The 13,425-nt window shown below is 40.6% G+C and overlaps 1 protein-coding gene across 4 annotated transcripts; it reads right to left on the bottom strand.

The window, feature by feature from the left end:
- Positions 1-110: 110 nt before the first annotated feature.
- Positions 111-13,329, bottom strand: HDC (histidine decarboxylase). 4 transcript variants are annotated; one of them, XM_055810258.1, is made up of 14 exons: positions 12,471-13,329; positions 11,478-11,595; positions 10,545-10,702; positions 9,534-9,706; positions 8,395-8,508; positions 6,874-6,996; positions 5,910-6,044; positions 4,820-4,963; positions 4,506-4,572; positions 3,496-3,658; positions 3,300-3,390; positions 2,015-2,113; positions 1,247-1,348; positions 111-1,062 (listed from the first exon to the last, which is right to left on the bottom strand). In XM_055810258.1, the coding sequence occupies exons 3-14, from the start codon at positions 10,570-10,572 to the stop codon at positions 304-306; spliced, it is 1,998 nt and encodes a 665-aa protein (XP_055666233.1). In that variant the 5' UTR covers positions 10,573-10,702; positions 11,478-11,595; positions 12,471-13,329; the 3' UTR covers positions 111-303. The 4 variants fall into 4 exon arrangements, with proteins under 4 accessions (XP_055666233.1, XP_055666221.1, XP_027648340.2 ...); XM_055810246.1 differs by having other exon boundaries at positions 10,545-11,595; XM_027792539.2 differs by having other exon boundaries at positions 10,545-13,329.
- Positions 13,330-13,425: the final 96 nt, after the last annotated feature.

Below are 13,425 nucleotides of genomic sequence, written 5' to 3'. Positions count from 1 at the left end.
ATTTTGTCAAAATGGCTCTGGAGTACCAGCTACAAACTGTCCATTACCAGGACTTCTAAGGCAGAAATTGGCATTCTTCACCATAGTCTACAAACCAGAGTTTTGTGTCATACGGCTGCAAGATTTATTTGGTATTTTAATCTATAAGTACACGAGGTTTCCACCAGTAAAAGCACAGGAATTTTCTGTGTGGTCATTGCCACTACTTACATATTGGACAAAGTAACACGTAGTATTGCATGTGAATAAACAAACTTTGGTTCTCTACCTGGAGAAGTCTTACGGACCGAGCTCTTTTACTTGTTAAACAATGGCTTGCAGAGGACAACAAGGCAGCTGAAGGCCACACTGAATGCTACACTCTGGAAAGTTCGGGACACTGTAGAACTTAATTAGTTTTTTGAAGGCACTTTTTTTGATCATCACCTCTTCAGGCAGCCTGGAAAGAATTCTGGCATTTGCATGAGACTCCTTCTCAGTGGCTGCTGCCTTGGGGTTACATTGCTCGAGACTACCAGTCATTGGCACACTGTTGCAGCTAAGGGAACGTGCTGTCTTTTTCTTGCCTTGAACAGATAAATAACTGAATAAAAAAGAAGTTAACTTATGTTTGGTAACATCCTGGACATCTTCCGGAAAACAGTCATCTAGAGGATCCCCTTGACCTCTCACTTGTTGACTAACCACACATGTACTGGGACTTGCTGCTGACTTCTTAGGCTGAACTACTATTTTTCTGGAAGGCATTTTGTGTTTTCCTCTATCTAGATAAAGCTGAGAATCATTACTAGTGGCATCAGAGCTAGGCTCAACTATCATATTAGGGATTATTCTTGACCCATCACCAGAACTGATGCAGTGCAACCCATAATTCTGGCTAACAATTTGGGCTGCAGTATGTTGAATGATGTTCCAGTCTTGCAGAATATCTTCCCTGGTTGTGAACTGAGACGTTACAGTAAAGCGAATGATGAATTTGTCACGAACAGTTGCTGGAACAAGGAAGAGCCTGCCAGAACTGCTTAGTTCTTTCAGGAGTTTTTCTGTCAGCCAGTTGGGACCCTGTTTTAAATATGAATAAGAAGAAAAAAAAAAATAAAGACACTATAGTTAGAATTTCCAACAACATCCAAACATCATAAGAACTCCAGCATTACAAATTCTTACACAAAGTTCTTAATGTCTGGGGAGAGATCAGCTGTGGTCAATTGATTCCAAAGAGACATGCAAAAGGCTCAGTCTTTACCTTTAGACGGAATACAACCAGTCCAAGATGTCTTGTGGCAGGAATTTCAAAGAGTGGATCACTTTTAACCAAGGATTCAAAGAATTTGGCTGTTTCAGTACCCTATAATTAAGGAAAAAACCCAGTAGTTATGTATTGGTTTGTCACAAACCCACTGTAAGACACTAAACTAAGTAGTTAAGAATTCCTTTCCTTACTAAAACACATCATTCCAATGCATGAATGGCAGCAAACAGAAGAATGACGACCAAGCTAAGAATTTAAAAGTCTGTCTCTATTTGCCCAAACCCCTGACAATGAATAAGAGTAACTGGACTAGATATAGGAATTTTCTAGAAGAAGATTTGAAAACACAACATGCCTTCTCAGATTAGTCCTTTTGCAGCAACCATTGATCCACAATATGATCCCTTTATTTATGCTCCAAAGACTTAAGACCATAAATTTTCATCGCAATGGGTTCAGCCATTCATCACAGCCTGCCTCCCTAACAGCTGCAACTTTGCCTCAAAGAAAGCTTCTAAGATCAGTACTCGGTCATGTGCAGAAGGCACTGACTGACCAAGTCGCTCTCCATCACCTATTGATTGCAGGAAGGGTACAGGAAATCTTTTGTCTACACAGTCAATCTTTCCAAATTACTTAACCAGTAAAATCAGCACCCACCGAGTGTTCACACGCAAGCTTTGTGTGCAAGAGGACTTGTTATGCCCTAGCTACCAGTAAGTGAACATCATACATTTATGCTCGGATTGTTAATTTACATACATGTCGGACATGAGCCTGAAGCTTTTTCACCCCAAATGAACGAATCACAAACCACAACTTCAAAGAACGAAATCGACGACTGAGTGGAATTTGCCAGTGCTGTGAAAAGACAACAGTTGACCAGCGAGTGCAAAAACAACAGAAAGGAGTGTCCCCTTACACTGCTGCCTCTGTCGCTTCAGACTTAGGTCAGAAATCTCTGTTGACACAAATCATTTCAAATTACTGAAAATCTGCTAAACCTAGGAAATAGCCATCAAAGAAATGCTCTATCTACACATTTTTCAATTAATTGCAAAAGTAAGATTTTGGCAATTCCTCTTAATCTATGGCCTGGATATGCTTAGAATTTTTTGTTAATTACCAGCTAACAACATCTTTTTGCATTTAAAGAGCATTATCAATTTCAGATGTGTCCATTTACACTTTAGATCCGAGTGCTCAAATCAGTTCCTGTAACTTGCATATTTAAGTACCATCCTGAATTTTTTCCCAAAACAATTATAAACAGCAACCGCTGATGTAGGGCAAGACCCTTCCAGAGGAAGCAACACCTAACGCATGCAGAAGAGTGACAGAACATATAATGCAAATACTTCTAGGGAGCTACGCAATTATATGCAGAGTCCTATTTAACCGCAAGAGGGACTCCTTGATAAATTTTTTCCACTCCTCTCCACACTCACTCTAGTGAAAAGCACTATTGATTTCAAGGAAACAATTATCTTTTCAGGACCAGGGTGAGATCATAGCAGAAACAATTGGCAGTGAATATTCTTTTGTTTTCCTGTGCTGAAATCTGCTGTAAGACTGATCTAAAGTGAAATGCCTCCTTAGCTCTCCTATGAATATCTTAATGCGAAGAAAAATGTAATTCATTCTACTGCTGTTTTACAGCGTGGCACTTCCATCACTTACTCTTTTCTCTCTTTTAGTATGTACCAGAGGTACAAGAAAACCAGCCAAAATGCCACCACTAGGAATTACTTCAGCAACACAATGCACAGAAATGACCCTTCTAACTAAAAAGGCAAGGCTGGATCCCCATCTGTGTAAAAATCTTAAGTATTTCAATCTCTATATTTTACATATAATTTTATAATTAATTTTCATAACCAGGGCTCACTTCAGTTTTATTACTTACTCTGCATTAGGATCTCAGTATAATTGCTTTTATGCTTTTATATAGTATGACCAGCTATAAGATAAGCACGCTCCAGAGTGTGAGGAATTTTGTAGTCTGTTTGAACATTTTATATACAATTTAACTCAAATAACAACTTACCATGAAATCAACAGCAGCTCCTGAATTGGGATGTCTGAGGTAAACAGGGTTAACACTGAAGGTTTGATGTAGTTTGTATTTATCCTTAACCCTATCAAATGTAGAATGAACTGTATTTAGCAAAAATTATGCAGAGAAAAACTCTGCAATTTGCATGTTATCCTTTTGGTGGTGTTTGTGTTTTGCCTTTACTCACCAAAATCCAGTGCAGTCAAAATGAACCATCATCCATTTGGAAGGGTTAAAGGTAAAGGAATCTGCATATTCAATTCCATCCAAGAATAATCGAAATTCAGGGCATACAAATGCTGTTCCTGCATACGCAGCGTCAATATGAAGCCAGAGTCCCTCAGCATCACCTGTTGGAATTGAAATAGTTTTACGTAAGGGACAGAAGGAATCAAAGTACATGTTTAATCTCTCATCTCTGAAAACTAGGTGCATGTTTTTGCAGAAGGCAGACAGGCTGACAACAAAATAGCAAGCAAGACAATTGACAATCTAGTTTTATTCTAAAGCTGTGGATCCAGAACCCCAAAACATAGGATAATGCTGAAATCAGATGGTGTCTATAAGAAAATTCACTATTCCATATTTCATATGAGGCTTTTCAACATCTGATTTGTCTCACCTGCCTTTCTACTAAGTGAAATTCCCCAGTACAATGCCAGAATAAAGACACAGTGGCAAGCAAAAAAGACCCAGAGAGAGAATTGACGCTGACCCAACAAGAGAAAGTGCCACAGCAGCTACTTGTCAGAATTTAAGCCAGAATAAGGTCTGCAATCATGTAAAATCTACCTTTTGAACCGGTGGCTACAAAAGATGTCCTAGCAAACACCACCTTCAAAACGCCTTTGCTAGGTTAAATATTTATGTATCCATCCTACAGCAGTACTGCACTCTGTACTGTACAGTCTGTATTCCCTGAATAACCACATTAAAGATTTATCAGTTGGCAAATTTCATCCATCTTGAGTAGAATGTACTTTAGCATCCTAACCTAAATCTTATAAAAATCACTACGAAGTCTTGTGCTGAGTCCACTGATCTTTGAGACACATCTGAAAAACTCAGATCATTAGTGTTTCTGCTCTCCTTTGTTTTGGCACGAGAATTTCTCATTCTATCTTTTCTGTGCTATCATAGTTTGCAACTCGGGGGAGGGGAGGGGGAGGGGAGGGAAGACACTTAAAAGACACTTACAAATTGGACCCAGTTCTGAGAGACTGTCAAAAGCACAGACACCAGTTGTACCCAAAGTTGCACAAACCTAGAAGGAAACAAACCTGTTAAGATGGCATTTTTTAAACAAATGGACGCAGCACTTTAAAAGTGGGTAGGCCATCACAGACAGTTGAAATGATACTAATTTTTTTCCAATAAAATAGAAATTATTTTATGCATTTTAACTTCCAGCTAACATATTTAATTAATAAGGAATGTTTCAGATTAAATTTTACGTTGACATCAAGAACACAAAACGATGCCGATACTCCCAACCAGAAAGCTGAACATACAAAGACTGGCACTAGGCCTTTCCTTCTGTCTTCTGCAATGGCTTTCTTCAAAGTTTCACCTCTGAGGGAAAAGTTCTCATCCACAGGCAGAAATTTCATCTTCACAAGAGAAATCAAGCCAGCCTTTTCTACAGAAGAATGTGCCTTTAAAAAAAAGAAAAACAGTAAGAAAGCAAGCTCTGAAGCTGAACAGCTGTGGTAAGTTATGGCCTTATAAAGACAGCAGGAAAAGCAGAGATAAGGTCCTTATTATAATCCATATTAATACAAGTCTGAAAGTTTCTTTGTGAGTAACTACAAGAAACTGTTACTCCAGTGAATGCTTATGTTCCATTTATTTGGGTTCTGGTCTCTAAACTGTAGTAACAGGCATCCTCACCTTGTGTTTGGAGGGCCATTTATCAGAACTCAGCTCTTAAAGGAGCCTCTAGAAATGGATCAACCTCAGTTTATTCCCTCCTCCCTGCCATAAGAAGGTAACCGCCCCCTGAAGTTGCTTACTTCTGGGCTGGGGTAGACCAAACCCCCTGATGAGAAAAAGCCCTTTTAGTTATACTAAGAGAGCCAGAACAAGTGTGTCTCCTGTTGCAGTTTTCACAGGGGAATACAACTGTTCAGTTCAGGAGTCCAAGGACGGAACAGGTTTGCAGGCAGAGCTGCAGTACTGTGTCAATGTCTCCTCCAAGAACAAGCACAGAGGCCCGGAGTGGAGACCACAACCCCGAGCAGCACTGGAGTAATGCCCTCAGCATGCCTGTCCGAGTGGAAGGAGGCTGTGAAGAAACAAGAGCTGCAGCAGCACGAGATCAGCACCTACTTACTGCAGTAAGGCTTTGTGACACAACAGGAAGGACGTGCCGAAGTAAGTCACGTGAAACAGTCTCTTGAAGACTGCCAGGACCCTACAAAACCTCATCTCACACAGATTTCGTTTCCCCATTTGCAGAAAGCAACATTGGAGGGGCTCGTTTATGCCTGTGACCATTCATGTTTGCGGTTTTGTCTTGGTACAGAAAGTCACGTTCGCATTGTGTGGTCTGGACAAGACAGCAGAAGCAAATTTATTTTCTTTGTAACCAAAAGAACCTACTTGATCAGATGCGTAAGCGATGAGGCGAGAATTGAGTGAGGACTCATCAGTGTCTGGCTCTGAAAGCTTCATCTCCAGAATTTTGTTTTTCCTTGCTGCTAGCAGTGCAACCAAGGTTGATTCACTCACAGTGCTCTGCAAAGACATTGCTCATTTACTGCAACATATTACTCCATTATTGCTATTTTGTCAGGGATTTACGGATGTCATTGAGGTGCTCAGCTGCCCATCCCCTCTTTTCTACTACCGCTTTTCTGGGATGCAGTGAAAACTTGCTAGCTGATGAGCAGGTCCCTGGGCCAGCGACACAAAATAAAGCCTTTTAGCTGCTGTATACTTTTAACATGCAGGACTGAAAGTTAGGGGGAGTAAATAAATCACATTTTCCTTTTGTTCTTCTACAGCTAAAATGCAGTATCTCCCATAAAAATGACAAACCTGAGCAAAGCTCCTTACAACACCACAGCGTCTCTGCACCAATTCCAGGGGATACTCATTTAGGCCTTGTGAAAGGAGGTAAAGGTTCAGGCCTTGACCTTGCAACTCTCAAAGTAGACATGAGAAAAAAGAAAAACAATTTCTTGCGTGGCTACGTACTGCTGGCAGAAGGAACAACAAGGATTCCTTCTCTAATTATGCAGGAATCACTTTAGTGAATAATTTGGTGATGTGAAACAGACCAAAGAAACCAAACCTAACTCTCCTCTGTCCTTATATAAGGCCACAAGAATACCTGCTCCTCATCCATAACACAACAGGACTAAAAGCAATACTAATTCCTGTTCTATAATCTTCTATATTTAATACTAAAATTTGTGAAAGTAACGTCAAATTGGGTTTCATCTCTATTCAGACCCATAGAGCAAATCTTGTTGGTTTTGCCTGCAGGAAAAACCATCACCCAGAAGGAAAATCACCTGAGTGAAAACAAAATGTTGATGAGGCCACCTCTGATCTCCCCTACCTGTAATACTCCTCCACCCACACTGTCGGGATGGTGGTGCAGGAATTTATCTGGAAGGCCCAGCATTTTAGCCAACCAATCCATCACATTCATTTCCAGCTCTGTACAGGCTGGACTGGAGGCCTAGAAAAATAATTTTTAAAAAAGAGAATCAGCCTGTAATTCATCCTGCAAACACAGTAGGAGTATAACCCTTAGAGTAAACCACGTATCACATTCTAATTAATAGCTATTAACGGGTTTTAATTGCCTTGGGAGAAGTCTCACCCAGATGCAACAAAGGCAGATGACCAGCTCTGTGACACTGGAGATGTAAGTAGCTCATTGCGTAAAGCTATAGCCCATACCTAGTTGAATACAACGCTACTGCAATAAAAATTATGTTGTTTGCTGAGTTCTGTACTACAGACCGCTAGGTTAAGGTCACAGATGAGGGTGAGTGCCAGGTACCTTGTTCATTCACAGCTGCTCTCTTAAAACCAAATACAGACTCCCACTAACCTCCTTCAAATGCTCTCTCCAGATGACCTGCATCACTCTCAGTGCTGAGCTTCTAAACTATCAATAATTTGAGAGTCATTCATATAAAAAAAAAATTCACAATGAGCTATTTGAGACAAAGCCCTGAAACTGCAATTCACCACACAAGTACAGGCTCTTGGTCCCTGAAGAGACAGAGCGCTCATCTATCTTCCAGCTGAGTTAAGGGAGGCTTTTTGCAGTGGCAAAAGAAAGATGAAAGCCGTTCTGCAGTATCCAGCTTTCCACTTAAGAAAGACTCTGTTCACATTGCAAACTTAACAGAAATCTATCACAGCTAGATTGAGGGCACAGAAATGGGTGCTTCTGTGTATGCAATGAGCTAATCTTATACAACTACATGAAGACTATAACCACCAATTTCTTTGAAGGTTTATGAGCTTCTACTGCTTTCTTACATGGAGACATAAGTCTACAAATCCAGGCAACTTCACCACTGGGGAAAACACTGGCTTCAGAACGCTACTGAGGTATGTAGAGTCATAACCAAGTAGCACTGTGTACCTGCTGCAGGAGGATACAAAATATTCAGACTGGGACAGGCCACTAAACAATTATTTTCCGAAGAGGAAAAATGGGAAATGTGTTCTCTCAAAGGAGCCGGAGAACTGGAACAGAGCCCAACGTAGCCTGCAGTCATGGATGGTGTCTCTTCTATTGCCTGCAGTGCTTGTGTAACCGTCTTGGCACTGAGACTAGATGACAGGGAACAATGCTCACAGTGGGATATGCAAAGGATTAGAAAACAGACATTTCTAGTGGTATATTTCTTTAATTCATTCTCACTACTAGGTAATGTTTACTCTTATATATTCTATTTATTTATTTTTCTAAGTGATCTTTGTCATTTATGCAAATGACATACAATTGGTTAAAGTAAATAATTATACTGACTCACAGAAGAAGAGAGAATGGCTATGACCTGCTCCCTGCATAATACACACAGGAGATAAATATCTAAAATAACAAAAAGAAAATTACCCATGTGAATCCCAAGCAGTTAATTGCATCAGCCAACATATCTCCAAGGAGTGAAGGCCAGGAAGTAAGAGCTGGAAAGTAGGCATGCATGTGTGGACTTTGCCAATGGACTACCTAGAACAGAATTATCTAGAAGTTAGGTCTGAAAACATCACAAATTTCTGCACATGATGTAGTGATTAGTATCTGTTTAAAGTGATGGAAAAGGATCATAGCAACCTAATATGTGCAATTACAGATCTGCTAGCAGAAAGCTACAGAGATAGTAACAGGAGTGCAGCACTAGCGAATGATAATACTGGGTCGTTATTAGATAAATTCCAAATTACAGCAAAAGCATTTATCTGAATTAAACAGGCAGTCAAAGACTCAGAACAGGAAATAATGGTCTTTTGAACATGACACAACAGTCAGAAATATTTATCAAAACATTTATCTTCATACAGGGAACCCTCGCAACAAAATTGCTCTTACTTATTTCGTCAAACAATATCTTGCCTTCAGTCACACACACCAATTTACAAATCATATAGCCTCCCTCCTTACACTGAAGGAGCCTGTATGTGGGACACCAGCATAAGTATGTTTAATGTGAATACGTCTCCTACATCACACCAAGTTTCTGCAAACATCTGTAAAGAAAATTTTAAAATACACTTTGAAACAGCTTCTTACCTAAAACACTTAATTGGGTAATATGAACTCATTTAGCAGAATCTGCAATACTTATGCACAAGAGGAAGGAGACCTTTACATGCAAGGAGACAAATCTTACAGGTAGGTGACCCTGGACAAGAGACATTTCACCTTGCTGTGCCTGGGTTTTCACCTCTGAGATGATGCAGTTCAGCAGGCAGAGGGGTCTTGTGAAGCTAAATTCACCAGTGTCAGAAAATCACTATTCCCCTCTAAGCAAACATGAGTTATTCTTAATGTATAAAATACTTCAAAAATACATTCGGTCTGTCCCCTAAAATTGTACTTAGGAACACAACAGTAATCTCCAGAATCCTTCTGCAAACCTTATTCTATATTTTGGGCACTTCAGATACATGTTCTGTAGAACCTGTGCATTCCAGGATTTGGTGTTCACCTGAGGTAGTAATGGCTTTTTCTTGTGATTATACTTTATTTCTTACCCCAGGCATAATAATCTTCTCTATATCTCCAATGATGTTGTCCCAGCTGTCTGGGTCCATTGGGGCAGAATCTGGCAACTGGGCTCTCATGTAACCTGGCTGTACATCAGGAGTCACTCGTCTCTCTCTCACATTGCTCAGGTACTGGCAGATGTAGTCCACCATCTCCTTCCCTGCAAGAAGCAAACCAGTGCTTTGAGTTTCAATTGCAGGAAAACTAACAGTGCTAGTACTTCATGCAATTTGTCATTAGCATCGGACAGGGCTTGGAATACTGCTCCGAGGACAGCCACAGGAACTAACCTTCCTCCTACACCCTACTTGTCCCATCTAATAATGTAGGGACACGGCTTCTAGAACAGGCTCCACGGGCACAGAACAGATCCACAGGGTTATTTCAGCGTTGCCACTGAATAGTTCAAATGTACCTTTAAAATACAATCATGGTACAAGTACAGTTTAATTACTGATAGACAGATTTTTTTGCCTACAAATTAACTGAAACTGCATTTCAGACATCAAATTTTCCTAATTCCCCATGCTTCCCTGTCGTTACAGCATACCCCCTTTTGCATCTTCTTAAAAAAACTGCACAGGTCCACACCTTTTCTCCACTTTTTAGGCAACCTCCTCCAGCCCTGGCACCGAAGTTTGCTTCCCATCTCCAGAACTGTGCCAGTATCACTGAAGTTTCATGGTGTCATCCAGGGAAGAACCACTGTGCATAACCCCTTGGCACAAGTTTATTCAGAATCACAGTTCTGCAGCTTTACCACAGTATTTTAAATTTAAGACCAAAAAAAGCCTCAGTCATCCACTGACTCCAAATCCATTAAACTCAACCCTGGAACACATTTTTGTCTCGGCCTCAGCAGATCTAATTCTCAAGGACATGTCTGCAAATGAAGAGTATGTATAGCCCATCCTAATTCTGGGTACCATTCCCAGCTCTACAACAGCTGATCTCCACAAGCAAATGCTACCTGTTTCCAAGAGTAAAGGATCACTTACCTCTCCGTCTGTACTCCTCAGGCTCCATGCTGATTCCTTCTAAAAGCACCTCTTCACACCTGGGCCACAACCTTTCAGGAGAGGTGGGCAGTTTGGTCTGGTGCCCTGCTAGCTGCTTCACCCTTTATAGCTCCCTTGCTCTCTCAGACTCACGCATTCTGGAAAAGGTTTAACGCAGGCAGGTTATTGGTGAGCGTTTATCTTAAACTCCTCCCAACTGAGGGCTTTTAGTCTCTCGTATGTTCTCATCTGCGCTCTTTTGATGTTTAAGAGTCTATCTCTAAGAGGGGCTGCCTCTGGGCTAATCCTTTCCTACTTTCAAATGATCTTTCAGAAGTCCCACAGTAATCCACGTCATAAATACATGACGCATTAACATCAGACTTGTGGGAAAGTAAAAGCTCAAGAGTTTCCAAAACCAAATAAAGGCAGACATGTCACTCTAGCACACTGAACAGTAGTCATTAAAACGTGCCAGCAGCAAGAACAAATTTGACACTGCAGGCAAGGACTTTTCATTTAAAGAAAAAAAAAAAAATTGTAGGACCGTGTTTTCCCCAGAGCATACCTACATCCCCCAAGGCTTCAGTACCTACGCTGTCAGTCCCTTGCTGCTAGAAAGAAAGGCACTACAATTACTGCCAGTTCCAGAACTGCTGTACAAAGCTGCAATGATCCTGTGTGGATATCTTGCCCTTCCAGATAAGATGAGGTTACACTGCAGGGTGATGTTCCTCCACTGATACCACCCTAGATTGCTGAGCTGGGAAAACATATCTTCCCCCCTCACTGCTCTTCCTTTCCTCACGCATGATATGCATACGCACTGGGATTTGGCCTTAGATCTCCTGAATTCCTCCAGCTCCTGCACCTGGATGATCCTCAGTTTGGAAGTGCAGCCATATAGATTCCCCCTTGTTCCAGCTGTAGTACCTGAGAATACATCCTGACCTCCTTGGCAGCATCACCTTTGTTTGACACTGTATCCAATGTTGAGCACTTACTTTCACCAGAAGGAACGCACCTGGCTCTACACTGATACCAGGCAGTCCTGGGAAAAGAGAGGTGGGACTTACGGACTAAGAACCAGAAAAAGAAATTATTACATTGTAAAGTATATGCTTGCCCTATTTTTGCTATACCCTAGGCTCCTGCTTAGGGCCAGCCCTGTTGGAGGCAGGATACCCGTCTAGGCTGACACCCTTCCTCTGATACGTGACAGCAGTTTCTTTATTCTCATCATACAGAAGAGAACTGGCTGTCAGAGCAGCTTTGATTTTCTGCCACAGGTACTATAACGCTGCCTAAATGCATTCATTATTCTAGGAAGTTGTTACATCTTTCTCCACCGCATACTTTCCACAGAACAGTGTGAAAACCTTTCCTAGTTTCTGCTGTGATTAGATATTTGAGAAAGAACCATTTCACAGATATGACAAAGATGCTCTGATACACGCACATCAGATTAATATACTGAAATAATAAAAAATATTGATAAAGGCACCGAAAGAACAAGCACAAGAAGTGCAAAAAACCCCCGTACTGTATGCATATTCATCTGCTTTATCTCAGAGTTTTCTGGAAACAGAAGGAGAAAATCCAACAAGCTGTCCTCACAGTTAATATCGATTTATGAACCTCTCTTGGCTTTGCTGCAAATGCTACCATAAAGGGGAACAAAGGCAGCAAGAAGGGACTGGCATCAAGCACAGGACCAACTCAAAAAGAGGTGAAAATTCTTAAAACCTGTGATTCTAGTTCATTACAACTAACTCATACATTATTTTAACATACGGACATCTGTTCAAAGAAAATTGGTAGCTAATTACATTTATGATTTCAATTTGGAACAGCAAATAAGGAGCAATACTTCTAACAATGTTTTCAGAGCTCGACTACACAATAACTATTCCATGTGACACATACCCTACACCTTTGCTCAAAGGTGATAGTTTCATCAGGTCGGTTTCTCGTTCTGTGCAGAAGAGAACAAACAGCAGGTCCTGTTCGGAACTAGAATAAAATAGGTGATAATGAATTACAGGTAGGGTAAATATTGCTGGTGATAAATAAATCTTTGTTATAGCTACCCTGCACTTGGAAGGATTTTGTTACAGACAATGAGGAATAGAATATTTGCTCACAGGAAGCAGAATGAATAGAAAACGTTCTTTTCATTGTTTGCTACAAAGGTCTCTGCCATCAAAACCGTGGGAAATGCTCCATTTGGACATGAACACTACCACTATCACTACTCTGACGAATGCTGAAATTCTTATCATTATTAAGAACACAGATTAAACTGTAGTTAAGTTTGTGGGACGTGGGGACGCAAACATTATTTTGATCACAGAGCAATCCAATCGCAGCAACACCTAACGAGCACATTTAACTTGATTAATTTGTTCCTGCATTTGCTAGTAACTTAATAGATAGTTTGGGGGGGGAAGGGGGCGGGGGAAGAAAAAACCCAAAGAAATCAACCCTAAAATATAGTAATTTCCAGTTAGTCACTGCACAAGGCTTGCTTCAAGTCCTTGTACCAGCTGAGCATGAATATATCCTTGAAGACAATTCTTCTAAAAACCAACACCACAGATTTTCCATTTTTTATTATCTTTTGATTATTTTGGAGTAAAATTTGCCAATGGGGATTGAATTTGCCAAATTTATACCAATACCAGGATACTTAGGATTTTCTCCTAACTGTCAATTCTACAAACTCCAAAGTTTGAAGAAGGAAGATTTTTACTTCATATTGTATAACGTAATTCTTTCCCCATTCCTCCCTCCTACCTTTGAAGGCCGCTCTAAGCCCGAAATAGGTTTTTCATATTTTTCTGAATAACTAACACAGCAAAGCCTTGACCTTCTAATGCGC

This window comes from Falco peregrinus, chromosome 1 (assembly GCF_023634155.1).
Source record: "Falco peregrinus isolate bFalPer1 chromosome 1, bFalPer1.pri, whole genome shotgun sequence".
NCBI classification, from domain to species: domain Eukaryota; kingdom Metazoa; phylum Chordata; class Aves; order Falconiformes; family Falconidae; genus Falco; species Falco peregrinus.
The sequence above is the reverse complement of the archived record's forward strand: the minus strand, read 5'-3'. Positions and strand labels throughout refer to the sequence as shown.